General features: G+C 36.0%; 1 protein-coding gene across 1 annotated transcript; it reads left to right on the top strand.

Annotated features, from left to right (window-relative positions):
• Nucleotides 1-702: 702 nt before the first annotated feature.
• On the top strand, nt 703-15,907 carry LOC113066561 (beta-1,4 N-acetylgalactosaminyltransferase 2-like). The gene is made up of 11 exons (XM_026238454.1): nt 703-1,373; nt 4,654-4,704; nt 4,795-4,932; nt 5,006-5,112; nt 5,540-5,577; nt 6,003-6,183; nt 11,364-11,450; nt 13,177-13,358; nt 13,445-13,588; nt 13,828-14,053; nt 14,403-15,907. Exons 1-11 carry the CDS (start codon nt 1,261-1,263, stop codon nt 14,582-14,584), a joined length of 1,449 nt encoding a protein of 482 aa, XP_026094239.1. The 5' UTR covers nt 703-1,260; the 3' UTR covers nt 14,585-15,907.
• The last annotated feature ends 280 nt before the right edge of the window (nt 15,908-16,187 follow it).

A 16,187-nucleotide genomic window follows, 5' to 3' on the forward strand; every position in this document is an offset into this window, starting at 1 on the left:
AATATTCTGGACTGATATGGAACATTTAATTAAGATGAAACAGCACTGGTTTATTGTATTTTTTGTTTGTTTGTTTAGTTTTTTGGTCTCTATCTTTGTCTGTTTTGCAATGAATAATTCTCATTTGTATTGTTTTTGGTTATGGCATTAATAATAATAAAAAGCACCAAACTTGTCATGTATTTAACAGTCAAAGCCTTAAGATGCTTTTTTCTTTGGGAAGCGTTTTTATGATGCATTAGTCACAGATGGATAGTAGAGAAGGACAGGTCTGACAGGTTATTGATATGCATGGTTTTCCAGTCAAGTTGAAACTTCATCGGGAATGTTTTAAATACGTCTTTTATTAAATTTCATTCTCGACAAAATGGGAGCCAATTCTGGTTTAGGGCTGGTGCTACAGTATATTTATTTATTTATTTATTTATTTGTATTTAACAGATTCCTAAAAAAAAGTATCCATACATTATATACACATATAAGCTATTTTTTGTAAGTTCCCACATGTAAAGTACATGTGTCAAGGCTGGAAGTAACCATCTTCCTGAGGTTTTTTTTTTTTTTTTTTTTTTTAAGCCAGATATTCTCCTATATGTCATGTTCTTATAATGACAACATTTTAACCCAGTTGACAAAAAATTATTTAGCCTTTCATTTTATGCTTTTATGTTTGTGGTCCTAGAGAATTAATTCAAATATAATTAATTGTATGTATTGACCTCATCGGAGGATGTCGAAACAAGGTGGAACTGATTTTCTCAATGATTTTGAATAGTAATTGGTCACCCCTGAAACGGGTCATAGGCTACCACTGAGCACTAAATGTGCTTTTATAAAACACATTCAGAGACATGGAAGAAGGAAGTATATAAAGCCTAATGTAGGTGTTTAAAATGCATACACAGTTCGTAATAATAAATTGGACCGCTTTAATGCTGTTAAAGAGGATGCACGAAGCAAACTGCTTCACATTAAGCAAGACGCAACCAAATTACAGAAATGTTTTGTGAAAATCTTTTCTTATTAATAAAAGCGATCGCTTATGTCGCTCCAAACAGTCACATATCCGTCCTCTAGTCTCTGTCACTCATTCACCTGTTACTCTTCAACAGGTAGCATCCGATACAGTATCTGTAATAGTCCTGTCTTTATTTAGACGCTTATTAGCGTAATTTGAGTTTCAAAGCTTCATTTTTATTTGGATATAGACCGCCTATAATTAAATATATTACATTGTTTTTAATCGCGAAAGATTTAATCATGTACGGATCCCGCAGAACTTTATTCCTCGTCATTGTTTTAAGTGGCTCCCTTTTAGCCTTATTTTATGCTGGCATGGTTTTTTGGAGTAAAAATTCACTACCGGTAATGAGGTAAGTGCCTTGTACATCAGTAAACTTTATTTATTTATTTATTTATTTATTTATCTGTCGTGTCCAAATGTATTTTGATGTATTCAGCCAAATAAAATCATATAGTATCTCACTTGTATTTCGAATGGTTCTGTCAAATACAGTCATAGCCTACTTCTGAATTAAATTAATCTAATAGTAATAAAGAAAAAAATTTATGCTTAATATAACGTAGAAATATTTTGTGTAGCCTATATGGATATATAAAACAGTGTACCTTTTTTTCTCGTCATTATCAGAATACTATAGAGTCCGTGTGAATCAATTAAAAATTATGTTTTTCATAATAGGCTATTTAATAGATTTCCTATTCATTCCAGCTTTGAAAGGTAACAGTGCACGACGAATGAACAACGCCCTGCGAAGCTAAAGCACAAAGAAAACGTAACGCACAAGTGGTTAGACAAAGGCAAAACAATTATTTTCCATTACATTGACGTGGCATCTTTTTTATGGCAGGCAACCCAGAACAACTTAACATTGATGAGCTCATGAGGGATAAGTTCTGCCTGGTGAAGAGTACCTGAAAACAATAAAATAATTGAGTTCAGATACCTTACAGTGAAAATGACTCCATTACAAGTTACAACAAATTCACCTTCATTTTTTTTCTTCACATTTTGTTATTCTGCTGCCTTATGTTATAATGCTTTAAAATACTTTTTTCCACATCAATTTAAACTCCATACAGTAGTGAAACAAGATTTTCTGGTCTGATGAAATATAAATCCATGTATAATGTTAGAGGAAACCAGCTCTGCTCATCTCAGAAGTAAAGTGTGGTGGTAGTAGAAGCCTCATGCTGAGGGACTGTTTTTCAGTGGCAGGGACTGAGGGACTTGTCAGAGTAGAAGGAAAACTAAATACACCAAAACATAGAGATAGCCTTAATGAAATCCCATTCCAGAGCATTCAGAATCTCAGACTGGGCAGAAGGTTCTCCTTCCAATAGGAAAATTACCCTAAGCACACAGCAAGAGTGGCTTATCTCTGTGAATGTCCTTAAGTGTCCCATGCATCCACAGTCTGAGCTTTAACCTAATCAAACATTTCTGGAGAAACCTGAAAATGTGCGTGAGTGGTGAAGTCAAGATTGGCAGATAATTGCCAAATGTTGATGTGCAAATCATATCCAAAAAGACTTAAGGTAGTGCAATTGGAGCAAACAGTCAGCTGTGGGTGGCAAGACACTATCAAAAGATCCCTGAGATAACATTGTGGAGAGACACAAGTCAGTATAAAAGGGTTATTCATGATGCTATGGTTTTAAATTCAACTGCTTGGGGGATGGTTTTAATGAGGATCAGTTGTAAAACTTCTTATTTCTCAAATCAGGAACAAGTCACAAATCAGATTCACTCGACTCATGCTAAGCTTAGTCATTATTTTGTGACCGAAAATCCTGCTTTGTAGTTGAACTCGTCAAAGCTAAACTAGGATTAGAGTGTCTGAAGTTATGTTTAATGCAAGTTGTTAATGCTAATGTAGTTAGCTTTAAGGTGAGCTATTTCATTGCTACAGGACTCGGGGTTAGTTGTAACATCAATGAAACGATTTGCCACCTACCCCAATCAAGTTTTAGTTTGATTAGTAGGTTTTCTTTGAATTTCAGTATGGTTAAGGCTTGGAAGAGAAAGACAAACTGAGTGATGTCTCTCAGCATTTTGAATTTTAAATGAAAGTAGCAAACATGCTCCCAAACAAACTTCACTTTAATTATGGCCAGTTGCCATTAATGACAGAAACATGCTTACATACACATACATACAACTTTAATCCATTTATTTATTAAATTATTTTTTGTCGTAATGCTTATTTCATAATGTTACATTTCACCCTGTGTATGTTACAACTAACCTGAACTATAGGATGAATTGTAACATTACATTGATGTTTGAAACTAAACCATAAATTTTGTTAGCGCTGCGAATGGAACAGCTGTGTCATATAAAAGCAGACACGTACAACTAGTCTAACTAGTACAACTAGTTTGTATCACATTTGATTTTTGTTATTAATATTTTATATTGTTAATAATGATCAAATATATTTTTGTTATTTTATTTTATTATTAAAATGGTGTTGTTTTGTTTTTCAACAAATTTTACTGACTTTCCTCTTTATTTTTTGGCAGTTCTTCTCTTTCCTCATTCATATTTGGGAGTGTTTGACTGAACCTTCTCACGCAGGACTTGCAACACCCACTAGTGCATTCTGTATTTTTTTAAGTTAAAACTCTGGCAACCACAGCTGCCAGTTTTTTACAGTAAATTGTATGGATTTTTATTGTATTTGACAGTATACAGGCACCATATTATGCTCTCAAAAATTCTGGGTTATTTTTCAACCCAAACACTGGGTTGAGCCTGTTGGGTCATTCTTGGGGCTTGTTTTTTTTTTTGTTTTTTTTTCAGTGTTGGGTAGTTTTTGTGTTAGTCAGCTGCTTGGTCAGTCTCACAGACAGCCGAAAACAAATTCACCCCTCCTCCACCGGTATGTAACCCAGCCGGTTGAGTGCAGGTATTTTGCATCCTCTTCAGGAGATAGCAACTCAGCTCCATCGATAAGTTGCACTGTTTATTTATGGACAGTGGGAATCAGTGTCGGTCACAGCTACTTCTGGCTTTGAGTGAAACCAACCGCCCTTTAAAGGAAAGTCTGTTCACTCGAAAGCCATATTTGCAACACCTCAGTCCAGCCAATGCGCATGAGCAGTTTTAACCACACGTACACTGACTGAACGAGTAGGGTATTCCTGCAATACCGGAGACTTGCAGGATTGCATTTCTAGGACTATATTTTTTTTGTGACAGTACCACCTAGCTAACTCTATTCTTACAGAGGAGTCCTGATGGGGGGAACTGAACTGAACAAAACTGTCCCATTCTTAGTAATATTTGTATATCATCTTTGTATATTTAAAGTTTTTGGGTTAGCCCACCATGCATTCTGTATCATATTTACCGAGCCTCTGGGCTAAAAACAACCCAAATTAGGCAGTTTTAACCCAGGAGATGTCTATAGGCTACAAATAAAAATGTTACTCATTAACTAAAATGTTAACTCTTACAGGTAACCCTTAACGTCTTTATCATACAACAAAAACGATTTAATTCTGGTGTGGAAAGATATTTGATACAATTCACTCTTGTTTAAGGTTAATTTGGTTATAGACAAAAAGTCCATGTAAACTGTTCTCAAATTTATTTATTTTTCCCCCCACTCAAACAACTTTCTCAAGACTCTCAAATTGCCACCATGTTTCAGAGATCCCAGACTTTCCCAGACCAAAGTAAGTAGATTCATTTTATTTTTAAGAGTGACCCTGAAGCAGTGAATTCCTTGTTTCTGATTTTCACCTTTTGCTTGTTACACATCTCAGTATTGGGCCTTTTCGCAATGAGAATCCAGCACCCTGTACTTGCCAAAAGACAAATCCAGCAAACCAGTTCGTGTCAAAAGACGATATGGATGACCTGCAGAAACGCCGGGCAGAAGAGTTCAGACAACACCAGATCAGGTTACCCACAATTCCTCAGATCTCTTTAGTGTGGCACACACTTATTCCTCTGACTGAATGAGCTGTCTTTCAGATCAGGTAAAGAAAATGATGTTCTTCTTCTCGTCCCGGCCAACACACCGCTCCAGTATCCGATGAGAGGATTCAGAGTAACTCCCATGAATAAAACACTCATTCCTGGTGAGTCTGATTTCTGTCTGTCCTTTATTTGATTGCTAATGATCTCAGGTTTCTTAAATGCATCTCCAGAAGATTACAGAGAGACATGCACAACCTCTCAGATTTAAAAAATGTTTCTGAATGCAGTCTCTTATTCTTATTCACATGATCCTTCAGAAATCATTCTGATTTGCTGCCATTAAATAGTTTAGGCTAAGCAAGTTTAAAAGAGTAAAAGAAAAGGAATTCATAAAGGTTGTATTAAATTGATTCATTAAAAGTACCAACATTTATGATTTTTTTTTAAAGAAGCCTATTTAAAATAAATGCTCCTCTTTTGAACGTTCTGTTCATCAAATCCTTCGATCACCTATACAATATAAGACTGTCAGTTGTTTTTTTCATCTTTAACCATTTCATTAATCAAAGAAATGTATCACTATTAAAGGTCTAGCCCTGCAAACACAAAAGAGAGCGGTTTACAAGGTTTGTCCTGCTGAATATGGTGTTCTCACTAAAGGTGGTGGGTTTTGTTATATTGATCGTAATAATTTGTTTGTTTCAGACGGTCTCTGAATGGGGGTCTTGCTGTTTTTCCTTCTTTTAATTGATGCTTTGTGAGCTTTTGATCTAAAGCTGTTAAAGCTAGGGTAGGTGATTTTGTAGAGGCTAGCAATAGCAAGCTAGCTGTGAAAGCATAAGATCCCATCCTCTCTGCAAATCAGAATCACAATCAGACTATATATATATTCCGCAGACAATATGAAAACATATAAAAACATTAAGAGACCTTCAACCAGCATGTTTTTGAACCAAATCACCTACCCTGCCTTTATTTTGGGTGTTTTTCAAAAGGATTCATCATGTGTGAAATGTATAAAATGAGGTAAAATTATATGAAACCTCTCCAGGTTTCTCTAAGGGTGCATAAAGGAGTGCTTTCAGTGATGAATGTCCAGGAAGGAGAGCAGGTGGAGGGCCAGAATGAGCAACATCTGAGCATCTCATCCAGCAGCCTCCAACAGCTCAACGACCTGCTGAGCAGACTGACCTACACCAGCACCATCTACCACATCAAGACAGAAGACCTCGGTACGTAACCTGTGACTTAAAGAATAGTTCACCTGAATTTGATCATTGTTTATTGTCATTCTATACCTGTTTAGACTTCTTCTGCGGAACACAGATTTTTGTTGAAGAATTTTAGGTTCCAAAAAACATTGGACCCAACTAAAAAAAAAGAAGAAGAAATTTTTCAAAATGACTTGGGGCTTGTCCAAAAACCCACACTTTAGGTCTTTGCACTTGACCACTTATTTACATGCATGATATATTTCCTGTATTTGACCCAAGTGTTAAAGTGAGCATGAAGACCAGACATGTGTGTAGAACTTTTCATTACCCCGATGGGTCACTCTTATAGTGTTTACAAAAATGCAAGGGTTTACAGTGTTTCAGCACTTTGCATTCTACAGGTGTTAATCATATAATTAGAATATCATCAAAAAGTTGTGAAAAGTGAAACTTGTATATTATATTCTTTCATTACACACAGACTGATATTTCAAATGTTTATTTCTTTTAATTTTGATGATTATAACTGACAACGAAGGAAAATCCAAAATTCATTATCTCAGAAAATTAGAATATTACTTAAGACCAATACAAAGAAAGGATTTAAAAAAAATCTTGGCCAACTGAAAAGTATGAACATTAAAAGTATGAGCATGTACAGCACTCAATACTTAGTTGGGGCCCCTTTTGCCTGAATTACTGCAACAATGCGGCGTGGCATGGAGTCGATCAGTCTTTAGCATGGAGTCGATCAGTCTGTGGCACTGCTCAGGTGTTATGAGAGCCCAGGTTAATCTGATAGTGGCCTTCAGCTCTGCTGCATTCTTAGGTCTGGCATATCGCATCTTCCTCTTCACAATACCCCATAGATTTTCTATGGGGTTAAGGTCAGGCGAGTTTGCTGGCCAGTTAAGAACATACCATGGTCCTTAAACCAGGTACTGGTAGCTTCGGCACTGTGTGCAGGTGCCAAGTCCTGTTGGAAAATTAAATTAGCATCTCCATAAAGTTGGTCAGCACCAGGAAGCATGAAGTGCTCTAAAACTTCCTGGTATATGGCTGCATTGACCTTGGACTTCAGAAAACACCTTGGACCAACACCAGCAGATGATATTGAACCCCAAACCATCACTGACTGTGGAAACTCTATACTGGACCTCAAGCAACATGGATTGTGTGCCTTTCTTCCTCCAGACTCTGGGACCCTGATATCCAAAGGAAATGCTAAATTTACTTTCATCAGAGAACATAACTTTGGACCACTCAGTCCAAACTGTTCTTGTGCTGCTCATTTATCGTCCACCAAAACCTAATCCTTTATTTTTTTCTGAGTTTACTGAGTTGCTGACACTTCTTAGTCCACTCTGTCCGTCTATTGTCTTGACTGGTGATGTCAATTTCCATATTGATAATCCAAACAGTGTCAAAACTGCTACCTTTTTGGACATTTTGGATGGTTTTGACTTTAAACAGCATGTTACTTTTCCGACCCATAGGCTGGGTCATATATTGGATGTGGTATGTTCTGCTGGTGTTGGTATCCAATCTCTGGATATGAGTATAAGTGACCATAGACTTATTACTTTTGATATAAATGTTAAGTCCTCACAATCCATTTCTGAGCGCAATATCAAATTCCGTAACATCACAGCACATGGACTTCACTCTTGTTTCGACTTTTGTCTCTGGGCTTCCCACTACTAACTCCGTGGAGCACTATAATTCCATGCTTTCCTCACTTTTGGATGAGTTCGCACCTATGGGAGAACGGCTTGTTACTTTTAGAAAACCCTGTTTAGAAAATCCCTGCCCTGGACTTACGTTTAATGAAAGCTGCCGGAAGACAATAAGAACGGCAGTAAAAAAAATCTTGCCTGACAGTGCACAGGCTTCTTTACACTGAACAACAGTCTGCTTACCATTCTGCCTTGAATACTTCACGTAAGAGCTACTATTCAAGCATCATAGGTAACGCTGCAACAAATTCTAAATCGCTGTTTGAGACTGTTGACAATCTTTTCAAACCAACTAAGGCTGTTGTTCATTCCTCTGTTGACCAGTGTAATAAGTTTCTTCATTATTTCATTGGTAAGGTTGATGGTATAGCACTTTAAATACCATCACTCCTCTTGAGCTAGTTAATATCCAGCCTTCAAACTTCCCAACTACTACCTTTTCAAACTTTGAAATGGTCGGAGATTATTTTATTATAAGTACAGTGAAGTCCATGAACTCTACAACCAGTATTTTAGATCCGGTTCCCTGCTCGGTCATCATGAACTGCCTTGCATCAATTTGCCCTTTTATGACTTCAAATGTGAACTTGTCATTGACTTCTGGAATTGTTCCTCCAGAACTAAAAATAGCTGCCATTACACCAGTCCCTAAGAAGACTGGTTGTGATGTATCTGATTTATCCAATTACAGGCCGATTTTTTACCTCCCATTCATGGCTAAAGTTCTTGAGCATGTTGTGGCTGTTCAGTTAAATAATCACCTAGCTCTGAACAGTCTCTTTGAACTTTTCCAATCTGGGTTCAGGAGAGGGCATAGTACTGAAACCGCTTTAATTAGGGTCGTAAATTATCTTCTTATCATGGCTGATTCAGGTGCATGCAGTATTTTGATCTTGTTAGACCTCAGTGCTGCTTTAGACACTATATGTCACTCTCTTCTGCTTGACAGGCTGGAAAATTGGTTGGGTCTTTCTGGAGCTGTCCTCAATTGGTTTCGGTTTTATTTAACGAATCGTTCCCAGTTTGTTGGTTTGGGTAACTACAAATCAGATACCGTGCCTGTTCAACAGGGAGTTCCTCAGGGTTCAGTATTGGGTCCAATATTATTTAATATTTATATGCTTCCACTTTGGCAGATCATTAGGAAACATGGTCTTGGGTATCTCTGCTATGCGGATGATACGCAGATTTACATCACCACTAGTCCTGATGTCCATTGCTCATTAATAGCTTTGCGTGGTTGTTGATCAGAGATCAGTATCTGGATGCATAACAACTTCCTGAAGCTGAATGGCTCCAAAACTGAACTGATGCAGATTGGTACAGTTGCAGCTACTCGTAAGGCCGAGCAGATCAGTTTGATTGTTGATTCTTGTACGGTAATCCCCACTTCACAGGTGCAAAATCTTTGTGTCGTTTTTGATCCACAATTATCATTTGAAGCACACATAAAACACATCTCTAAAACTGCATTTTTCCACCTGAGAAACATAGCTCGACTTAGACCTTTTCTCTCTTTTGCAGACACAGAAAGGCTTATACATGCCTTCATAACAACTAGGTTAGATTATTGTAATGCCTTGTTCTCTGGCCTTCCATCTAAATCGTTGAGCAAGCTTCAGTATATACAAAATTCTACCGGTCGTGTGCTCACTTGTACTTCTCGTGAACACATTACACCAGTTCTTTCACAATTACACTGGTTTCCCGTAAATGCGAGAATTGATTTTAAAATTCTTATTTTAACATACAAGGCACTTCATGGGACTGCACCTGAGTATCTTTGTGATCTCATCAGTCCTTATATTCCATCACGCTCTCTTCGCTCTACTAAGGCCTGGTTCACACAGGACGATTTTAAAATTGTCGGCCGATTTTCCAAACCTGAGAGACCCCACACACGGCGATATACGTATACGTACTACACAGATTAATAACCGTTGAAATAAACGTTCATATATTCGTTTCCATGTACTCTGGTGGACTGCAGTTGTGGATGTAGTTATGCCCATCGACTTTATTTGTATTTGTTATATTTGTTATATACGCCGGCTGTTTTGATTTTGTTTCCCGGTACTTCCTCACCGCCTCGTCACCTCGCTTTCTGATTGGCTACACGCCACAGTCCACAGGCTGCGTGATTGTTTGTCCTCGGGGGACACCACACACGAGAAGAAATCGGGCCAAATAAATCCAACTTGTTGGATATCCCCGATTTGAGATCAGAGCGGTCCCGACATTCTTCCGTGCAGAGGAGAGCAGTCTTAACACACCACACACAGCAGGAATATTTGATCAGATTATTTAACGATAATCGGAGCATCCTAAGATTGTCAGAAGGGGTGAATCAGGGCTAAAATCGGCCTAATTATCCTGCCGTGTGAACCAGCCTTAACTCTTTCACTTTACCAGCCATCATGTAAGCTAAGGACCATGGGGGTAAGAGCCTTTTCATATAAAGCCCCTAGCTATGGAATGTACTTCCTCTGCAGGTGAGAAATGCCCCAAGGTTGGGTGATTTTAAAAAGTTGATTAAGTCACATTTATTCAAGACTGTCTTTCTCTAATGAATTGTTGTATTGCTTTTGGTGTTTTGTTTTATTTTATTTATTACTTTATTACTGTAGCGCTTTCGGTTTAAGAAAGCTTATTTTATTATTATTATTATTAATGGTCATCTTTTGGACAACTGTCAAGTCAGCAGTCTTCCCCATGATTGTGAAGACCAGGTATCTTCAATATTGAACCTTTTCACAATATTCTAATTTTCTGAGATACTAAATTTGGAATTGTTCCTTAGTTGTCAGTTATAATCATCAAAATTAAAAGAAATAAACATTTGAAATATATCAGTCTGTGTGTAATAAATGAATATAATATACAAGTGTCACTTTTTGAATGGAATTAGTGAAATAAATCCACTTTTTGATGATATTCTAATTATATAACCAGCACCTGTAAATGTCTTTTCAGTTTAGTAATAGTGGTGCTTCTAAGTGATAAAAAGCAGTTGCAAATGTTTTACAAAATAAACATACTCATCCTAAAATGTGCAATAATTTTTTACTACCAAATTAATATCTAATTATCATTCACATTTAACTTTAAAGATTTCCGCAAAACCTTCTGAGATCCCTGCAAAAGTCTCATGATTTATTTCCAGAACATGATGCACGATATGATACTCTTAGACTCAAATACCGTTCCAGAGCAGTATTCAAGATTCAAGTGTAGATTTAGCATGCATTAAGGCTGCTGCACTTTGATGAATTACTTCCAGTTCCATGCGCATGCTCTTAAATGGCCAAAACCAAAAATGTGGTATTTCGACAAGCCCTTGGAATATAATGATTCACACAAGGACAACTTTTATGACATTATGAAGTTTCATAAGACATATACTTTTTTTCATTAAACATCAATCTGAATGTACTGACTTTACAAATGCATTCATGTCCTTAGCGTACTTCTCTTTTGAGAATCATGAGGTCATATTCCCGATTGAGATCAGACGTTTGTCAGTTCCTGTTCTGTTTGACATGGGAAAAGGTGAGCTCAAATACTTACTGTAGAAAAAAAAAAAAAAAAATATATATATATATATATATATATATATATATATATATATATATATATATATATATATATAATAAAATAAAATAAAACAGAACTATTACTTATAATAATAATAATAATAATCTGTGGAATTTATGGTATGGGAAACCAGCAGAAATGTACCTGAAGAAATATGGTAGCCACAATTTGTAGGACTTACATTGAAATACAGTACATTTAATTAACTGATATGATGTTAATATACCAACTTATCTTTATAATGTACCAACCATAAAACCACAGGTTATATTGAGAAAGCTATATGTGGTCCTGAACCATAAAACCAGTCTTATGTGGCCATTTTTTTTTTATATTTATGCATCATCTGAAAGCTGAAAGCTTTCCATTGATGTATGGTTTGTTATGATAGGAGAATATTTGGCAGAGATACAACTACTTGAAAATCTGAAGGGGTGCAAAAAAATATTGCCTCTGAGAAAATTGCCATTGAAGTTGTCCAAATGAATTCTTATCATTGCATATTATTAATAAAAAATTAAATTTTTATATAGTTACGGTAGGAAATTTACAAGATATCTTCATGCAGCATGATCTTTACCTAAATCTTTACCCTGGTCCCACTTTATATTAAGTGTCCCTAATACCTGTGTACTAAAAACTCGATACTTTACATTAGATTTATCATGTAATTACTCTGATGTTACACAGCAGCAGCCAGTAAGTTAGGTTTTACATAGAAATTGTGGTTGGTGCCCAAAATGTTACACTTTATATTAAGTGTACAGTTCATGAGGAGTTACCATACAAGTACACTGGTATTACAATGGTGCACCAACTCCAACTCGAGATCCAACTCCTCTTACTTTACGTATCCCTAAACCTTCCCATTCCCACCCCCCGGATCCTATTTCCGGCCCTAAACCTTCCCATGTCCACACCCTGGATCCCATTTCCACCCCTTGGATTAAATGGTTCCAATTACTCTTATAAATATTGTTGTTACAAAAGGTAGTTCCTGTTACACAAGTAGTGAAGGGGAAAAAAGTGTTGTGACCAATGTCCTGTTACACATTTGTACTTACACAGACCATCTGAGGGTTGTTACATGTGTGTTGTTACAGAAATATTACAGCTGTATATGCTATGTACCTACAGGTATGTGTACTTACACTATGGTTACATACTATGGACACATGCAGTTACTGTGTTAGCACACTGGTAGGGACACTTAATGTAAAGAGGGTCCAATTTAGCAACAAAAGCCCTAACAAAAACCTAAATGTACATAATAAAAAAAAAAAAAAAAAAAAAAAATGTCTCAATCAAAAATCATTAATTGTGAAATTTCATAGAAGGCATTCTGGTTCTTTTTCACAGCCATTTTTTTTTAATAACATAAAACATCCCAATTAAATCTTTACAGTTTTTATATTAAGTTTAGACCACAGAACTTTTTTTCATCAATATTTTTACACAGTTCTTATAGAGTGCAGTGTGTGCTTTATTATCGTCATTTATTTATTATAGTTTTATTAATATTTTGAATAGCATTTATTTTTATATTCAGTTTTCATTTTTGTTTTATTGATTTTGTTATGGACTTTCTGTCATTTTTATTGATATTATAGTGTAATCACAGTGTCTTTATCATGTGAACACAAACACCATAATAATTGCCCCCCCCCCCCTCTCTCTGTAGATGTGAACTCTCAGGTGACTGTGCTAGTAAAAGCATTTCTGCGTTACAATGAACTAAATGTCCTCATCAACAGTATCCGTGTGAACTACCCAAAAATAAAGATCATTGTTGCTGATGACAGTCTGAACCCAGAGAAGGTGGTCGGTGACAATATAGAGCACTACATAATGCCCCCAGCACAGGTACAAACATCAGGTTTTTCAAGTTGACTGTTAATATAATCTTCCTGACGTGTGAAGGTTACTTGTTTCATTGTTTGGCTTTTCAGGGCTGGTTTGCAGGAAGAAATCTGGCAGTGTCGCAGGTCACCACTAAATATTTCCTGTGGGTGGATGATGACTTTGTGTTTCTCAATGAGACGCGCATTGAGAGCTTTGTGAACATTATGGAAGCCGTTCCTGAACTAGATGTGGTAAAAAAACAAAAACAAAAAAACAAGTCTGCTCACCAAGGCTGCATTTATTTCATACAAATACAGTAAAACAGTAACATTGTGAAATATTATTAAAATCTAAAATAATCTATAGTATTTATAGTTCACAAAAGTATGAAAAATATTGTTCAAACCAATAAAGACTTTTATTGTGTCCAGATCTTATTTTTATGTTTCTGAAAGACCTTGACTGATCTTATTCTTTCTCTCTCCATCAGGTTGGTGGTCAGGTAGGAGGAAATCAGTTTGCCTTCCAGCTGAAATACGAGGAAGGGAACAGTGAGGAAGGCGGCTGTATCACGCGTGTCACTCGTACCCATGCGCCCCTGCCGGGTTTCAAAGGCTGCTTCTTTGCAGATGGAGTCGTCAACTACTTCCTGGGCCGGACGGAGGCTGTGCGGAGGGTCGGTTTTGACCCATTCCTCAAAAGAGTGGCTCACACTGGTGAGTGGATCTTAAAAAAATCAGATCAGATGAAGTCAACTATTTATTTTAGATTAAGTCTGTTATTAGAGTTGCCCAAAGACCTGACTATTGTGACTATATGCTTTGATATACTGTATTCATCCACTGGCATGTAGGTCTTAGGTAATTCAAAGCAATGGGTGTGGTACAGATTTTGATTCATTGTCCAAAAACAACAGTTTATGACAGCTGACAAATGAGAAATGTGAATGAAGCTTATTCTTGATCCACGGTGAACAAATCATTTACATGCCAGCTATAGAGATAGAGATGCCAGAGATAATAAGTGTTCATTCAAGAATCTGTTTTTATTCTATATTCCCAACAGAATTCTTCATTGATGGGCTTGGAGATTTATTAGTTGCCACCTGTAAAGGTCTCAGTATTGGTCATCAAAAACACGGTTCCACGAACAAGTATGGTTCCTACAGGCATCCTCCCAGAAGTGATTCACAGGCGAAGATGACCCACCATTTTTTCAAGAACCATCTGAAATGCATCAAATACTAAGGAGCATTTTAGGTGAAACATGCCATGCCTCACACCTCATTAATCATTGGATGTTTTTTTTTTTTTTTTTTTTTTTTTTACTCTACAAATCAAAGGTTTGGATCTACTTATTCACAAGAAAGCTTGTTTTTACCATGGAATAAAAAAACGAATTGCTATTTTTCAAAATTCTGATTTTTTTTCTTCGCTATTCTGATTTTACATCTCAAAATGTAGACTTTGTTTCTTGCAGTTTTCCTCTTTTTCAGATTTTTGGATTTAAATTTCTTGTAACTTTTTTTCTCTCATAATTCTGAGTCCGTATTCTTTTTTCTTTTTTTCCCCACAATTTTTGCCTTTTTTTTTAATTGTAAGTTTATATCACAATTATGACTCTTTTTTATTTTTCTCTCTAAATCACAAGAAAAAAGTCAAAATTATGAATTGTGAGATAGAAACCCAGTATTGCGAGATATATCCTTGCAAAAATTGCAATTGCCTATTCAATCTTTTAGTCCATGGTGAAAACATGCTTACAAAGTCATTAAATCTATAAAAGTACAGATGGAAGAATGAGAATTATATAGTGACCAAACATATTTACTAAACTTAATGTTTTCATGGTCTGTCAGTGAGAACTGGTTGACTGGGTTTGATTTTCCTTTCCTTTCATATCCACTCCAAAAGTTTTTTTATTTATTTTTTACTTAATTTAATTTTTGCAAATGAAGTAATGGCCTATGGGTTGGATGTTCATGTGGGTAACTGGTAATGATTTCAGGATAAAGAGGGTGAAAATGATAGTGTTACATTCCTGTTTTTTTATAAGTGGATCATACACGATTTTTATAAGTGAAGTATATAAAAGTGTACGCTGCTAAATATTACAGCTTATGCTGGGAGTTCATTTAATTTTTTTTTTAAATGTTATTGCTTATTTTTAGAACATTCAAAGGTAGTTCATTCAGAAATAATGTTCATAACAATGGTAGTGTTAGCAAAGTGTTCTTACTTTGTTAGCTGTGATAGCACATTAACAAGTGAACTGAAAACAAGTGCTGCAGTTCCTGTGAATCACCTGTGTACTGTACACACTCTCAGAATAGTTTTTTTACAAAAACTGTCACTGGGGGGATGTTGGGTGGTACTGCCCCGTGACAGTTTTTGTACCTAATTTTTTCTGAGAGTGTAGGATTAAACTCAAGTTCATTTTTGCTTGAGGTAGAATTTTTTTTTTTTAAATATATTTTGATGGCGTAACCTGCATATTACTTATTTATATAATAGTCAGATTTGTATTTTATTTGATCAAATCAACAGGCCTGCAAAGTCAAGTCAAGTCAAGTGACCTTTATTTATATAGCGCTTTAAACAAAATACATTGCGTCAAAGCAACTGAACAACATTCATTAGGAAAACAGTGTGTCAATAATGCAAAATGATAGTTAAAGGCAGCTCATCACTGAATTCAGTGATGTCATCTCTGTTCAGTTGAATAGTCTCTGTGCATTTATTTGCAATCAAGTCAACGATATCGCTGTAGATAAAGTTACCCCAAAGTCATCATTGTCACAAATGTCAAAGTGTCATCGGTTTTTGGTCTTTGCATGTTAACTGGAACAAT

Source organism: Carassius auratus, chromosome 50, assembly GCF_003368295.1.
Source record: "Carassius auratus strain Wakin chromosome 50, ASM336829v1, whole genome shotgun sequence".
NCBI classification, from domain to species: Eukaryota; Metazoa; Chordata; class Actinopteri; order Cypriniformes; family Cyprinidae; genus Carassius; species Carassius auratus.

Coding starts and splice junctions, on each gene's coding strand:
- LOC113066561 (XM_026238454.1), top strand. CDS start 1,261: ATGTACGGATCCCGCAGAACTTTATTCCTCGTCATTGTTTTAAGTGGC. Junction 1,374..4,653: donor AATTCACTACCGGTAATGAG/GTAAGTGCCTTG, acceptor AACTTTCTCAAG/ACTCTCAAATTGCCACCATG. Junction 13,589..13,827: donor CCGTTCCTGAACTAGATGTG/GTAAAAAAACAA, acceptor TCTCTCCATCAG/GTTGGTGGTCAGGTAGGAGG.